The following is a 15,228-nucleotide window of genomic DNA, read 5'->3' as shown; positions in this document are numbered from 1 at the left end:
AATTTTTGTGATCGTACCATAACAGTAATTTGGTTTTAAATGGCAGCACTGAAGTAAAAAGGTCATGTCACTGCGTTGCGTTTTGATATTGCAAACATTGTGTGTGTAGAATTTGTTAAAATCTTGAATGTATTGTTTTTACCTAATAGACTTATTTTAAAATTAATTTCACTATCTTATTTTGTAGAGGTTTACTTGCTAAATGTGGAAAAACTGATGAACAGAAATTACGTTTTTAAAATAAAAACAGTCCATACACACATTTAGCAAAACGTCTCGCCCGTAAGAAAAGCAAAAAGGGTCAACTTTTCATTTTGCAAAACAAAATGGCCGATGCTTCGAGAAAGGTGTAAGGTGTGTCTCGGGAGTGAAAAACAAGTATCTTCTGGGAATATCTGAACTTCAGTGAAAGTTATCGTGTTATAATATTACTGGTTCGTAACTTTGTTTTGTGATTTATTAAGGTGGATTAAGTATGTTTGATGTTCAGCCGCTGGAGGAGACAAAGGATGGGAGGCCCGGCAGCCGTGTATTTGTTCCGCGCTCGCTCCGCCCCGGAGGCCGGAGGCCGAGACGCTTCGCGCTAGCGTCTTTCGCGCGACAGCGAGACTTCGCACAGCATCCGCCGCGCCCGCGTTTCGTGATGCTTATGCGTATCGGTTGTCTTACAGCGGCGCCGGGCGTATCGTCAGCCCCGCCGCGTGGCAACGCCCGCGTCTGCTTCGGGGCTTCGCCCCTCGCGTCTCGTCGCGCGCGTTTGGAGCCCTCGCTCCTTATAAACCGCTATCGGAGTATTAAAGGTAAGCTTTTTATTCCAGGTGAGTTGTAGGCGATCGATATTCCCGGCAGCCATTTTGTGAAAGTAAAAATAGAATTGTAAGGCACTAATTACGTACATTATTAGAAATTATAAAATTACATTAAACAAGAGACAAAATGGCTTTTTTATCATCTTATGGTAATATAGGTAGTACTATTATTGTGATACAAATTCTAACACTATTTAGATGCAAAGGTAAGTATTTTACAATAATAAAAACGTTTTTTAATTACAGAATAACATTGTAATTCACACATTACGTAATTATTGTTGTAAATTATCAGGCAACTGTTTGCATCACCCAAATCAATTTTATTTCATAATACAGTAAATATGTTTAGTACGCATTTTGTTTATATTCAATTCTGAGCTAACAATAACAGAGATATTGACAACTTTATTGGCCCCAGTTTTTTCCATCACCATCGCTCAAATACAATTAAATGTGTTTAAGACACAAAATATAATATTAATGAACTAAAATAATAGAGTAAATCACTTTAAAAATAAAATGAAACTTACATCTTTAAGTTATGTGACAAACATACCACTTACAATCATATTTGACACCCAGTCAGCATAAACATAGCTAGCAAGTACCATCCTTCGACCATATTTTACTTAAATCTACGTGGGATCATGGTTAAGTGTTAGTTTATTTATAATTTGTTGTTGCCCGTGATTTCACCCATGTGAAATAAAAAAAATGATAATATAAATACCCTATGTTACTAACAGATAAATCACCTTTTAAATGGTGAAAGAATTTTTGAAATCTGCCCAGTGGTTTTTGAGTTATTTCAATTCATACAAAATTCTTTTTTTATTTCTTTATTTCCAAAGTATAATACAAAAATAAGACATAGATTAATATGTTAGAGGAAGTTTGAAAGTAGCGCCAGTGGTGGAGAAATTGAGAAGCAAAAGGTTAGCATGGTATGGACATGTTATGCGATGAAATGATGGGGACATAAACCAGAAAGTGTTGAGATTGAATGTGGATGGCTACAAAGGAAGAGGAAGACTGAAGAAAGTATGGATGGATTGTGTGAAAGAAGATATGATTAAGAAAGGAGTGGATTCAGATATGACGGCTGATAGAGATGTATAGAAGAGCAGCAAATACTGTGCCAACCCTCCATAAGGGATAAGGGCAAGTGGATGATGAATACAAAAATAAGACATAAGTCATACCCTTATAATCTACTACCCCAAATAATCTTTAGTCATAATCTTTCCTCCATATAATATTAGTATAGATTTAGATCTTAATTAAAAAAAAACAAATAAAAATAATCAATAAGGCTGTATTAGTCTTGGGCTTAATCGGACATCTGCAAGTGCGCACCATACTAGTACAATTGGGAAAACATACTAGTTCACACTTTTAGTACCTCAGATTAGTGAGAACCGAATAACACGAATATAATATTATGTGGGTTATACATTACTTCACATCCAATTCTCATTCTTCTTCTTCTTAAAGTGCCATCTTCTTCCGAAGTTCGGCGATCCATTAGGGCAAATTTCGTTCTTGACACTGCGGCTCTGAAGAGTGAACGGGTGCTCTTACCATACCACTGGCGTAGGTTTTTGAGCCAGGACTAAATTCTCATTATAGAAGGTGAATGCTTCAATCATGCAAATATTCACTCAAATCAAACAACGAAGAGGCGAACACCGATACCGTGTACTGTACTAAAAGTGCCAAATGCCCGATTAACAGAAGCCGTTCGGTAACATTACTTTTAGTACAGTGCTGAGTAACATTACTTTTTAGTACATCATACATGTACTACCCAAGACTACTGTATTGACCAGTGAAAGACAGTTATTGGTTGGTTCTGTTAAAAAATATTTAAACCTGCATATTAACTGGGACAATAGAATAGTATGGCTGGGGCTCTGCATTGATTTTCAGCTGGGCTCTTTACTTACACTATTTGCATTTAAAGACTAGGTAAATAAAACTGAGAAATAATTTAAAAAAATACAATTTAAGATTTTTATAAATGCAAAGCAACTATTTTAGGGTATAACATGTAATAAAATTACAGTAACTAAAAAACAATAGTGATTCAAAAGGTTTAAAATAGTAAACTAATTGAAGCAACCTAAGAACTCTGACTGAGTCTCCAGTACACCTTTTTCAACCCTGGGGTGTTCCTTGAGTTCTTTAACTCATTTATAGCGATACCTGGAACTATCAACTGAGTGTTGACCACTTTATAAATATTAACTACTATCTGTTGTTTGCGACTTTGTCCCTGCGAAATTAAAAAATAATAAAAGGTTACATGTTACAGATAAATTACCTTTAAAATGGTGAAAGAAATTTTGAAATCGTCTCAGTAGTTTTTGAGTTATATCAATACATACAAAAATACAAATCTTTATAATATTGTAACAGTGGTAGAGCCCGCTTTAACATCTTCGCACGAATGGGCCGGCTCGCGCGGTGTAATACCGCGACCATACAGAAAACAGGTGTGAAGTGGAAGCAATTCCGCGTTTCGTCTGATGAGTGTGGTGCCGGAGTCCTAATTTTAGTCCCTTTCCACCCTTTTCTCAAGAGGAAATGATAGGAAGGAAAAGTGGATTTGACAGTGGAGGAGATGCATAGGAAGGAGAAATCTCCATCACTGAAGGGTAGGCAACGCATCTGCAATTGCGGATGTTTATGGGCAGTGGTGCTTTCCACTTGGTGGATTCTGGTGACCGCTTGCTCGTTTGCCACCGAGTATTATAAAAAAAAAATATTAGTATAGACTAGATGTTGACAGCGACTTCATCTGCGGGTATTTAAAAAACAGAAGTAAATAGCTTATGTGTTCTAGACTATCTTCTATGCCAAGTTTCACCAAGACCTGTTCCTCCATTTTGACTACAAACATCCATCTATTTGTCCATCCATCTAAACTTTTGCATGTATAATATTAGTAAGATCATTTAGTAATTATTATTACCAGTGTTTTTCAATTTCTATGTCAACAAAGTCTAGAAAAACCCAGTAATAATGTATTTGTTTGTACAGGATGTCTTCCCGTCGCAATGGGTCGGTGTCGCGTGCGGCGGAGACAGCCTCCAAGAATCGGCTGCATATGGATCGCAATCCTCAACATTCACGGATGACTGGTATGACTTTCCTTTTCAGTAGTTTTGATCACCAGCTCAGTAGACATCCCCACTGAGGGGCTCGGAGCCCTAAATTAGGGATGACAGCCAGTCATCCACGCTGCATAGCCGGTTGACTTCACACATATCTTTGAATTTTACCAATATGTCCAGACATCATGTTTTCCTTCACTGTAAGAATGTTGGATATATTATATACTTAAGGAATTTGAGATTCAAAGCCAGTACCTGTAGATACAAGTCAAGTACTGAAACACGCGAGCCACCGATGCTCCTTGAGGTAGTTTTATATCATACTAGTTGTTGCTCGTGACTTCGTCCATGTAAAATTAAAAATATTACTCACTAGTATCATAACTTTTTATTGGTGCAAGAATTAGTCCACACATCACCATGTTTTCCTTACAACATAACATAAAAATATGAGTACAGCAAGATTATAATTTAGATTGAAGATAACAAGTCATGTGCTTAACATTTTACCTAAAGATGCTCTCAACTTAATTTAACTTAACAGATCCATCAAATCCAGCTGGTAGACGGAAAGAAATCGACAATGTGATGAAGAGAGCGCGCCAGGCCTCGCCCGGCAGCTGGGATAGGAAACTTCTAGAAGTTGAGGAGAAGGATCCCAATAGGTTTGTGCTTATATTGAAATTTTCTCTTCTAGAATCTTCTAACAGTGGTAGAGCCTAAAATAACCAGAGGTTTCCAAACTTATGTCATAATGTCTAAATGACATGACATGACAAACCTTAGCAATCTTTTTTTCTTGATGTTGGCAGCAACTTATGGTCTCTTTCCCACATTAGGGTCTTTAATCAAAATATTTACTCCTTAAGTTTAATGGCGTGAAAATATATAGCCTAAAGTGTGATGTAAGTGTAGGGCTTTTTATTAAAGAATTATTCAAATATATGCTGTGATTGCTGACATTTTAGGCAACAAAGAAGTTTGTGTTTACTTTATTATAATAGTATGGAGAATGGATGGATTTTACACTTTAATCAATTTTGTAGTCTCTTCCATTTCCCATCTTTATTTCACGTTAAGTACTTCCAATAAAATATTGACATATAATAGAAACTTTTAAAAAATTTACTTCTAAATCTGTTAGAAATTTCTTTGATATCTGTTTTTGTCCATCTAAACTTTTGCATTTAGAACTATCGTCTGACTTCCCCCAATTTTAATGAAAAAAAAAAAGTAAACAAAGTAATTACTTTGTTAATGGCTATTCAGTCTATACTTTCTTCCAGACTATCCTCTAAATCTAAGACAATCAAGATCTGTTCAGTAGTTGCAAACTCTAAAATCCATCTAAACTTTCGCATTTATAATATCAGTATAGATTAAGATAAAAACTTTGTATTTCAGATGGCGTCACACAGGGTACAAGCAGCTGTACCTAGATGGTGCAGGCTCCGTGTCCCCGCGCCGCTCGCGCTCCCCGCCGCCGCGGCGATCCAGGTATGTAACACACACTGATACTAACAGCGGACCTAAATCTAGCCTTCTAAACTTACCAAACATATATATGTCGCGATCACAATGGTAGTGCCCGCTTTAACATCTTAGCACTGCAGGGCTCGCCCCCAGTAATACCACGACCACAAGACAGGCGTGAAATGGAAGCAATTCCATGTACAGTCTGATGAGTGTGGTGCCGGAGGCCTAATTTAAGTCCCTTTCTTTTGGCCACCCTTATTTTAAAGGAGAGGATGGCAACGAGAAGTGAATTTGACTGGAGGAGATGCATAGGAAGGGCAAATATCCTCTTTATGTGCGTCTCCTCCTCCGTTGGATAATGGTAGGCAACGCATCTGCAATTGCGGATGTCTATGGGTAGTCGCTTCGCCATTTTGGCGGATTCAGGTGGCCGCATGCTTGTTTTCCACCTTATGTTATAAAAAAAAAATCAGAAGAAGACATCAATTTGAATTTAAGTCATAATTCGAACATGAGGTTATTCTGAAAATAGGGATCGATGCGAGAACATTGTTTGAACGATATATATAACGATAACGTCGTTTGAACCGGGTTTCATAAAGATCAGAGCACTGTTACGCTCGAAACAAATCAAAATGTAGGTGTGGTTTTTTTTTTCTAAAAATGTAAACTTTTAACTGGCTCTCCTGAACATTTAATCAAATGGCGCTTAAAATAAAAAGTTTTTCACCCATCTATATATTGTCTTGAGCTAGCACGATATCAGAATTACTACTTGAGATGACATGTGGGCGGCCATGGCTAAAGTCGGATGTCAGGGACACATTCACAATACTCCTCAGTCAGGATATCATCGACTTACAAACTCATATCCTTCAAACTATGTTCTCGCAACAATCCCTATTTTCAGAATAATCTAAGTTCTTTCGTAAGTCGCATGACTTAAATTCAAATTGATGTCTTCTTCTGATTGCGACATACAGATTTACTTAATGTCTATTTTTTTATTATGTTACTTAGATCACCAATACCGGGTCGTCGTTCCCGGACTCCGGTCCCGCGGCGCTCCCGCTCACCTCGGCGAAGCCCCCGCAAGTCTCGCTCGCGCTCCCCGCGGCGCAGCCCCCGCAGGTCTCCGAGGCGAAGCCCTATCAGGTATACAATAACTACAGTTCCAATGTTTAAATAGAGAAGGGTGTTATAATATTTATTTACGAGCTTTCGCCCGCGACTTCGTTCGCGTTGAACTGAATAAAATAAAAATTGAGTAGCCTGTGTTCTTCCAGACACTTATTTTATCAGAAAATGTTTTTAATACAATGTCTATAACAGACGCAGTCCGGTGCGCAGTCCCCGGCGTCGAGTGAGCCCCCGGCGCAGGCCTAGGCCTCCGCCCCCGCCGCCGCGCGGCGCGCGCCCGCCCTCCCCGCCAGATCCCAGAAAAGTAAGTTTATATGTATAGAAAAGAGGTGGAAACGCCTTTAATTTTGGATATTAACTTGTATTAACTTTAAAGTAAATTATTACATTTTAAAATTTAAATTGATGTCAAGAATGACGGATTTAATAAAATATGAATATTAAAGATTGAAAAATTAACAAAAGCTTACATATTAAAAAACTAGCTGTTGCTCGCGACTTCGTCTTTCGACTGCGTGGAATGTTACTCACAGATAAATTATCTTTATAACGGTGAAAGAATTTTTAAAATTGTCCCAGTAGTTTTTGAGTTATTTCAATACATACAATAATACAAATCTTTCCTCTTTATAATAGTAGTGTAGACTAGTTGTTGCTCGCGACTCCGTCTACGTGGAATTAAAAAAAAAACAATATCCTATTTTACACATTCATAACATAGCTTTTTACTGGTAAAATAGTTTTTGATATTACCCCAGTAGTTTCTGAGTTTCTAATACAAAAAATACAAATTTTTCCTCTTTATAATATTAATAATTATTATTTCCAGTCATCACCATCAGGGTCGTCAGGGAGCAGCTGTTCCGATGAATCCTGCTCCGTGTGCTCCGCAAAGAACAAGAAGACAGCACCACCACAGAAACCGGTGAAACCAGGGTAAGGAATTTGTACTATCAGGGTATCTGTCAGTGTTAGAGTTTGTAACATATTGTATTTTTTGTTCTATCTATACTAAGCTGTTTCCAGACTTCATCCGCATGAAATTTTTTACAAATGTAATTCATACTAATATTATAAATGCGAAAGTTTAGATGGATGGATGTCTGTTAGAGTTTGTAGCTTAAACGGTTGAATGGATTTCGATGAAATTTGGTATAGATATAGAGGATAGTCTGGAAGAACACATTTACTTGCTTTTGATTTTTATTTAATTCCACGCGAACAGAGTTGCGGGCGAAAGCTAGTCATACTTCATACTAATATTATAAATGTGAAAGTTTAGATAGATGGATGTTTGTTAGAATTTGTAGCTTAAATGGTTGAACGGATTTCGATAAAATTTGGTTATGGATATAGATAGTCTGGTAAAATACATAGACTACTCACTTTTAATGTTTTTTAATTCCACGCGAACGGAGTCGCGGGCGAAAATTAGTGTAAAATAAAGTTCTTATACGAGTGAAGTCGCATGGGAACAGCAATTGGATAATCGCTTATAGTAATTTTTTTTTTAATATAAGCAAATTCGCAAGCGGCCACCTGAATCCATCGAAATGTAAAGCGACCGCTGCCCATAGACATCCCGCAATCGGATATGCGCTGCCTACCCTTCATTGACAGAGGAGACGCACATAAAGAGGACATTTCCCCTTCCTATGCATCTCCACCGTCAAATCCACTTTTCCTTCCCATCCTTTCCTCTTAAGAAAAGAGTGGAACGGGAAAGGGACTAAAATTAGGCCTCTAATTAATAAAACTTGTTTTTAACGTAATATATTTAATATACACAGATCGAAGTCCCCGCCTCGTCCGGTGGCGAAGCGCCCTGTTGTGGGCGCAGCGCCCCGCGCGGTTCAGCCAACGAGGGAACTGCTCAAAGCAAGGGAGGCCAGCAAGAGGACCAGGGAGGAGAAGGTATCTCAACTGGCTTTATATTATCTAGATTTTACCCGTGACTCCGTCCGTTAAAGTGCAAGAGAAACGCAAAATTTTAAGTTATAGAGGTTTTAAGCTATCAAGGGTCTATGTTGTAGAGGTTTTGGGCTCCGATGAGAAGCAAATATCCATCCATTCTTTTAAAAATTCGCATATTAGTAATTATTTTTGTTTGTAATACATTTCCCTTCGACCAGTCGTAAAAAGCAAGTAAAACATGATCGAAACGTTGAAACTTATTTACGAAAGTTTAAATGGATGGATGGATGTTTGTTACTAAATATCTTTAAAATGACTAGATTCTCGATGAAATTTGTCATAGATGTAGAAGATTGTTCGGAAGAACAATTAGGATACTGTAATTTTACACAATAAATATTAAAAATAAGTCCATACACATTTGATGATATTTTCAGGTAAATATATATAAGATTTCTATTTCGGATTACTAATTCTCAAATAAATGTGTTGCTCTGCAAAAAGATTTTTTTTTTAATTAACTTAATACCTTAACAACTAAATTACGAATCACATCAAAATACACACCTGCAAAAAGAAACGACATTTATGTTACTATATTATCATCCTTTTCCTCACATTTGACTCACTATAATTATGACGCCAATTTTGGCCTTAAGATGGCTTCTAGAATCAACCAATCACCAATAGGCAATGACATTCGTTTAGAAACAGTGTTTTGACACAATTCTAAAATAAAAGAAAAATTAATTTCTTTACATATGTCTCATATCAATTGTATTTGACCTTATAATGTTTTAATTACAGGTGTTGGAATGGCAGCGCACACAAATGGATGTGGTCGGAATAAAACGCGAGGGCGAACGCCGGCGACCACGCCCGGAGCGCCCGGAGCGCCCTGAACGACCCGCACGCGAGGGCGGAGTCTCCCCCTCAGCCATCGCAGCAGCACTAGCAGACTCCTCCTCCGACTCAGAGTCAGAAAGAAGTGCCTCTCCAGCACCACAACGGCTGACATTATCTGAACGCTTCGGGAAAATGGCACAATGGTCTCTAGATAGATCGGCTCGGCTTGAAAATATGCGGATAACAAGAAGAGAAGCTACCCTACATGTAAGGATAGAAGGTGCCCGCACCCCTTCTCCTGCCCCCGCAGCACCCGTTGCCCCTGTAGGCAGTTACCCTACCGATCTAGAAGCACCCGCGGGATTACCCGCCTGGGATGACGTCAGAGTGAGATACGAACATTATAAAAGAAGAGGTTATCTAAGAGGCCTCTCGTTACCGGATTATGTGAAGTGGGAGGAATGGTGGTATAAATACCAGGAGTGGTTGAAGCGGGAGCAGGCGTATGAGAGGTGGGCGGAGGGCGAAGTCCCCACGCGGCGGGAGCGCCGACGCCGGGGCGGCCGCCACCGCCGCAGCTGAGGGCGCGCCGCCCCCGCAGCTGTGCTGGCTGTTGATCTTGCACATAGCGCTGCTGGGGGCTCCGCTTAGGGCTCTAATGAGCTAACGGACATTATAGTGTAGTGTACAAGTGTAAATAAGTGCAGTTGGGGAATATAAGTGCTTGAAAAAATACAGACAATTCACCTTTTGGTAGTTTTGGTATTGTGTTTACAGTAAAATACTAAAAAAAATGCATTTCTATATAAAATTTAAATTTGTATTGACAATGTCGTGTCGCCATAATAGATAAAACTTGCTTCAACCAATAGCATTGCTTGAACTTGGTATGTAAATTTAAAAAAAAGATAATTAATTTCGCTACTAAATCACGTTTTATAAAAAAATCTATCCAAATATGTTTTTATAGTAGTAAAGTATACAAAAATAATGTTGCAATAACTTGGCAAGGGAATTTAAAAAAAATACACTTTAGTACAACTAACAGCTACCTAATTGGTTATTATAAGGAAAAGGGAGTTTTTTGGTAGGATATTACAAATTTCCTTAACTGTGCTTAGAATACAAGTGTATTCTTTACTTTATTCTAGTTAGATGTTTGCGTAATATGTATGGACAAATAGAATTATTATACAGTAGAACCTTGATAACTTAAACCTCGGTAACTCAAAACCTCGGTAACTTCAAAAAATTACATGTTCCCTTCCCATCAGAGCCCCAAACCTCTACAACATAGACCCTTGATAACTTAAAACTTCTATAACTTCAAAAAATAATATGTGTTCCCTTCCCATCAGAGCCCAAAACATACAACATAGACCCTTGATAACTTAAAACCTCTATAACTTCAAAAAATAATATGTTCCCTTCCCATCAGAGCCCAAAACCTACAATATAGACCCTTGATAACTTAAAACCTCTATAACTTCAAAAAAAAATATGTTCCCTTCCCATCAGAGCCCAAAACCTCCATAATAGACCCTTGATAACTTAAAACCTCTATAACTTCAAAAAATTGTAGGTTCCCTTCCCATCAGAGCCCAAAACCTACAATATAGACCCAAGGGTCTATGTTGGTTTTAAAAATATTATATATAGGTTTTAAGTTATCAAGGATAACTTTTTTTAAGGTTGGAGGTTTTAAGTTATCAAGGATAACTTAAAACCTCCAACTTAAAATATTTTGTGTTTCCCTTGGACTTTAACTTATTGATGTTCTACTGTAGCTCCAATTAAATGGACAAAGTGTGTGTTTTTGGCTAAACTTTGATATTTAGTAAAGTGGTCGATAAAAAGACGTAAATATGAATGTAGTTAAATTAAAAGCCAAATCTGGTTTTTTTAAAAACTATATTCAAGAAAACTAAATATCTTTGAAGATTTTTAAAAGTCTTAGAAATGCTATGGTTACAATTTGTAGGCCACTAAATAATAAGAAATCAGATAATTTTAAAGATTTCTATCATAATGTAAATAAACACATTTTTGTATTAGACCCCCGTGCGAAGTCAGGGTGGGTCGATAGTATATTGTGGAAATTATATGAAAGTGTACTAGTTATGTATAGATTTTAATAATTTATGTAGATTTTTGCAAATTCTTTAATATGTTACAGTGTAAAAGACAAATATGACAAAACTATAGAAAAAACTTTATTACAATCTATATTTATTTTAACTATAAACTATTTGGGATATTTTAAAACAGCCAACACTTAAAAGTACATTAGAGAAAGCAACAAAACTACTATTTTTTAATTCTAAGCAGTTTTATATGCAATTTTCTATTGCATGTGATGTGCATAATCTGTAAATAAATAGGTTAAATTGTATATTTCTGAACAATTAAAACTTAATCTATAGTAGACTAAAATATCTAGAATAAGTTAGGAAATAACTTGTATAAGTAAGGAACTAAAATTCCACTTAGAGATGTGGAAACTTTGACCATTCAACAGAGCAGTTATACGTTTTTTATAATATAAGATGGCAAATGAGCAAGCGGCCATCTGAATCCACCGAAATGGAAAGCAACCTCTGCCCATAAACATCCGCAATTGCAGTGTGCCTACCCTTCATTGACAGAGATGCACATAAAGAGGACATTTCCCCTTCATATGCGTCTCCATTGTCAAATCCACTTTTCCTACCCTTTCCTCTTAAGAAAAGGATGGAAAGGGAAAGTGATTAAAATTAGGCCTCTGGCACCACACTTATCAGATGAAATGCGGAATTGCTTCTACTTCACGCCTGTTTTCTGTCTGGAGGTATTGCTAGGGTGAGCCGGCCTATTCGTGCGAAGATGTTAAAGCGGGCTCTACTACTGTCAAATCTTCTTGTAGTTCATATCTTGAGCTATGGCTAAACTAAATTAACAAATTTAATTCACCAATTGCATGAAATATGACAATTTCCTTAGATTGGTTTAGATAAAAATCTTCGCCCTGTGGAATGGAATGGAATGGACAGGGAGAAAAGTAGTTTTGTTCATATAACTTTGAGTTAAGCTCCTTTGCCTCTTAGTAACTTAGACTTTGAGTCAAGTTCTTTGCTGTTAGGAATGAACTTGGGGCTAAAGTTCTTTGCTGGTAGGAATGAACTTGGGGCTAAAGTTCTTTGCTGTTAGGAATGAACTTGGAGCTAAAGTTCTTTGCTGGTTGGAACGAACTTGGGGCTAAAGTTCTTTGCTGGTAGGAATGAACTTGGGGCTAAAGTTCTTTGCTGGTAGGAATGAACTTGGGGCTAAAGTTCTTTGCTCTTAGTAAGGAACTATGAATTAAAATTAGTACTATGTTAAAAGTAAGGAATTGGAATAATAAGTTTTATTTTAGAATATACTTAGAATTATTATATAAATTATGCACTTGACTTGTAATCTACAGGTCTTGGGTTCGAATCCCGCTGTACCAATGTGATTATCGGTTTTTCGAATTTTCATATGTACATAATTTACCCGACGTTCTTACGGTGAAGGAAAACATCATGCAACCTGCACATATCGGCGAAGCAATTCAAAGATATGTGTGAAGTCAACCAACCCGCATTTGGCCAGCGTGGTTGACTATGGCCTAGTCACCCTAACTTAGGGTAGGCTCCGAGCCCCTCGGTGAGGACGTATAGTGAGCTGGTGATGATACTTAGAATTAAAGTAATGAGATTTTAAAAGTGTGTGTGTGTTTGTTTGGATGAAAAACGAACAAATTTTATTATAATGAAAATATTTATTGTGAAAATTTAGTGTTAGTAAATTAAGTAATTTTAAATCATGTAAAATATATTGATTTTTCTATTTTAGTTGAAAATTATTGACACATTATGTTGAGTTGTATTTTGTATATTTACAAACATACAATAAGCAAGTATTATAGATTGTATTTTAAATATAATAGTATATAGAGACAAGATCTTAAAATATATAGAAATGGGCTTCGGTTTTGTTTGTTTTTGATGAAAATCGGGTATAATGACGTTAAATTCGGTTATAAATAATATCGAAACTCTGTTGCAAGTTTGAACTGAACAGTTCAATTGATAGAATTTCTTTACACGCAGTTTTGACCTATTCAGGTTTTCAATCTGGCAGATGTCAGAATTTTAAAGTTTTTGCATAGCCTTATGAATGGTTACGTAATGAAATAGCGTTTCAATATTTGGCCGTAAAACTTGACTGGTCTTTAAAAGGTATGAACTGAAGCCTATGTATGTAATTTAGCTTAAATGGTGTATTTTTAGTGGAAATTCGACTAAAATTAGTTGAAGGCTGCTATGTGTATAGAAAATAAACTTTGTTTATAGACGGAATATTGTTTTATTTATTATTCTAATATCTGTATTCTACATACAACATGCAGAGGCTAATATATTCAACGAGCACATACATAACACACAATTCACAACCACACGCGCGCACACACGACAAACACACACACGCGCGCACACACGTCAAACACACACACGCGCGCACATAATTCATCATACACGCGAGAAACAAATGAAAAACAAAGAACTATCAAATTGTTAATTATAACTGTTTTATTCGAAAATGTTATTAATACCTTATATTTCCTTGTACCTTTTCTAATAGTTTCAAAATAACTAATTAATTTCAATGTATTTCTTTGTTTTCTTCCTTCCCCAATACTTTATTAAAAGAATTATAATGAAGTATTGGGGAAGGAATTGGCTCCTGTGACATAGGGCAACCTACTACAGGAGCCAAGACTTTCATGAAATGTATGCAAAAGAGACAATAAATAAATTATTGTTATTATTCTGTATTCGAATTCTTGTCTGCTACTTCGTTCGGGCGAAATCAAAAGTAAAAACAAAATATCCCCAAAAAAATTACACTAATAAGTAACGAAATAATTCCTTGAAAATAGTAAACCTCCTTTATTGTAGCTGTTATGTTTATATTGTACAATTATTACTTTGATGTCGGTGTCAGCCGAGGTATGCAGTGATATTTCTACGTAAGGGTTTCCACATTTTTACCACAACAATTAACAATTGAAAGTATAGTAACAATTAAGTAATGAATCTACATTGACTGACACCGACTTCAAAGTAATAATAATTGTACAATATAAACAACAGCACAAGTTAATAATTTGGATCACATTGGGATTTATCAATTAAAAATTCATAAAAATCACAAAACATTTATTATTAAAAAAACTTACAATGCAAAACATTAACAATACGAACACAATCAGATAAGCGCTTAAAAACTAAAAGTTACAAATAACAGACGAATAATGAAAACGCCGTTAACAGTTAAAGCCACGCTTCTATAAATTCCATTAGTGACGTCATATGTCGCTGTTTAACCTTCGTTTCAATATTCGGAAATAAAATAAACTATATTACGAAAATTATCTAGCCAAATGTGATGTAACTTCGTTCGGAATTACACAATTAAATCATAGAAAAGCAAAAGAAAATAAAAAAGTTACAATCATACATAATAAATGCGAAAATTTAGATGGTTTGTTAAAAAGCCTTAACATCGGAACAGATCTAGATGAAATTAGGCACAGATGTGGAACATAGTCCAGAAGAACACATAGGCTATTTGCTTTTGTTTTTTTATTTCACGCGGACAGAGTCGAGAGCTAAAGCTAGTACAGATATAAATAAATAGTTTAGAAATGACAGTTTGATTCGTTTGGATTTAAACAGTTAAATATAGTTGTTTATTTGTAATTTTAGTGACAAAAAGTATATTTTTTACAAAATTAAGTGCCTGTCCCACTACTGGCTGATAGAGGCTCAGATAGTTGAAAAACGTCACTGTCATAACAAAATCCGATATTTTCATCACATTTTACACGATTGTTATCAGGCAATTTACAATTTGGTGAG

General features: G+C 36.2%; 1 protein-coding gene across 2 annotated transcripts; it reads left to right on the top strand.

Moving 5' to 3' along the window:
* The first annotated feature begins 229 nt into the window (after positions 1-229).
* LOC106107645 (serine/arginine repetitive matrix protein 1) lies at positions 230-10,269 on the top strand. 2 transcript variants are annotated; one of them, XM_013288589.1, is made up of 10 exons: positions 231-434; positions 672-800; positions 3,855-3,955; positions 4,473-4,593; positions 5,333-5,425; positions 6,425-6,559; positions 6,737-6,848; positions 7,374-7,480; positions 8,335-8,458; positions 9,266-10,269. In XM_013288589.1, the coding sequence occupies exons 3-10, from the start codon at positions 3,856-3,858 to the stop codon at positions 9,884-9,886; spliced, it is 1,413 nt and encodes a 470-aa protein (XP_013144043.1). In that variant the 5' UTR covers positions 231-434; positions 672-800; position 3,855; the 3' UTR covers positions 9,887-10,269. The 2 variants fall into 2 exon arrangements, with proteins under 2 accessions (XP_013144044.1, XP_013144043.1); XM_013288590.1 differs by lacking the exon at positions 672-800 and having other exon boundaries at positions 230-434.
* Positions 10,270-15,228: the final 4,959 nt, after the last annotated feature.

This window comes from Papilio polytes, unplaced genomic scaffold, assembly GCF_000836215.1.
Source record: "Papilio polytes unplaced genomic scaffold, Ppol_1.0 DF821956.1, whole genome shotgun sequence".
Classification (NCBI taxonomy): Eukaryota; Metazoa; Arthropoda; class Insecta; order Lepidoptera; family Papilionidae; genus Papilio; species Papilio polytes.
Note: the sequence above shows the minus strand (reverse complement) of the source record. Positions and strands in the feature narration are given on the sequence as shown.

Excerpts from the sequence above, each read along its gene's own strand:
- LOC106107645 (XM_013288590.1), top strand. The coding sequence starts at position 3,856 with ATGTCTTCCCGTCGCAATGGGTCGGTGTCGCGTGCGGCGGAGACAGCC. Across the intron at positions 6,560-6,736 it reads CCGAGGCGAAGCCCTATCAG|ACGCAGTCCGGTGCGCAGTC; the intron begins GTATACAATAAC and ends TGTCTATAACAG. Across the intron at positions 8,459-9,265 it reads AGAGGACCAGGGAGGAGAAG|GTGTTGGAATGGCAGCGCAC; the intron begins GTATCTCAACTG and ends TTTTAATTACAG.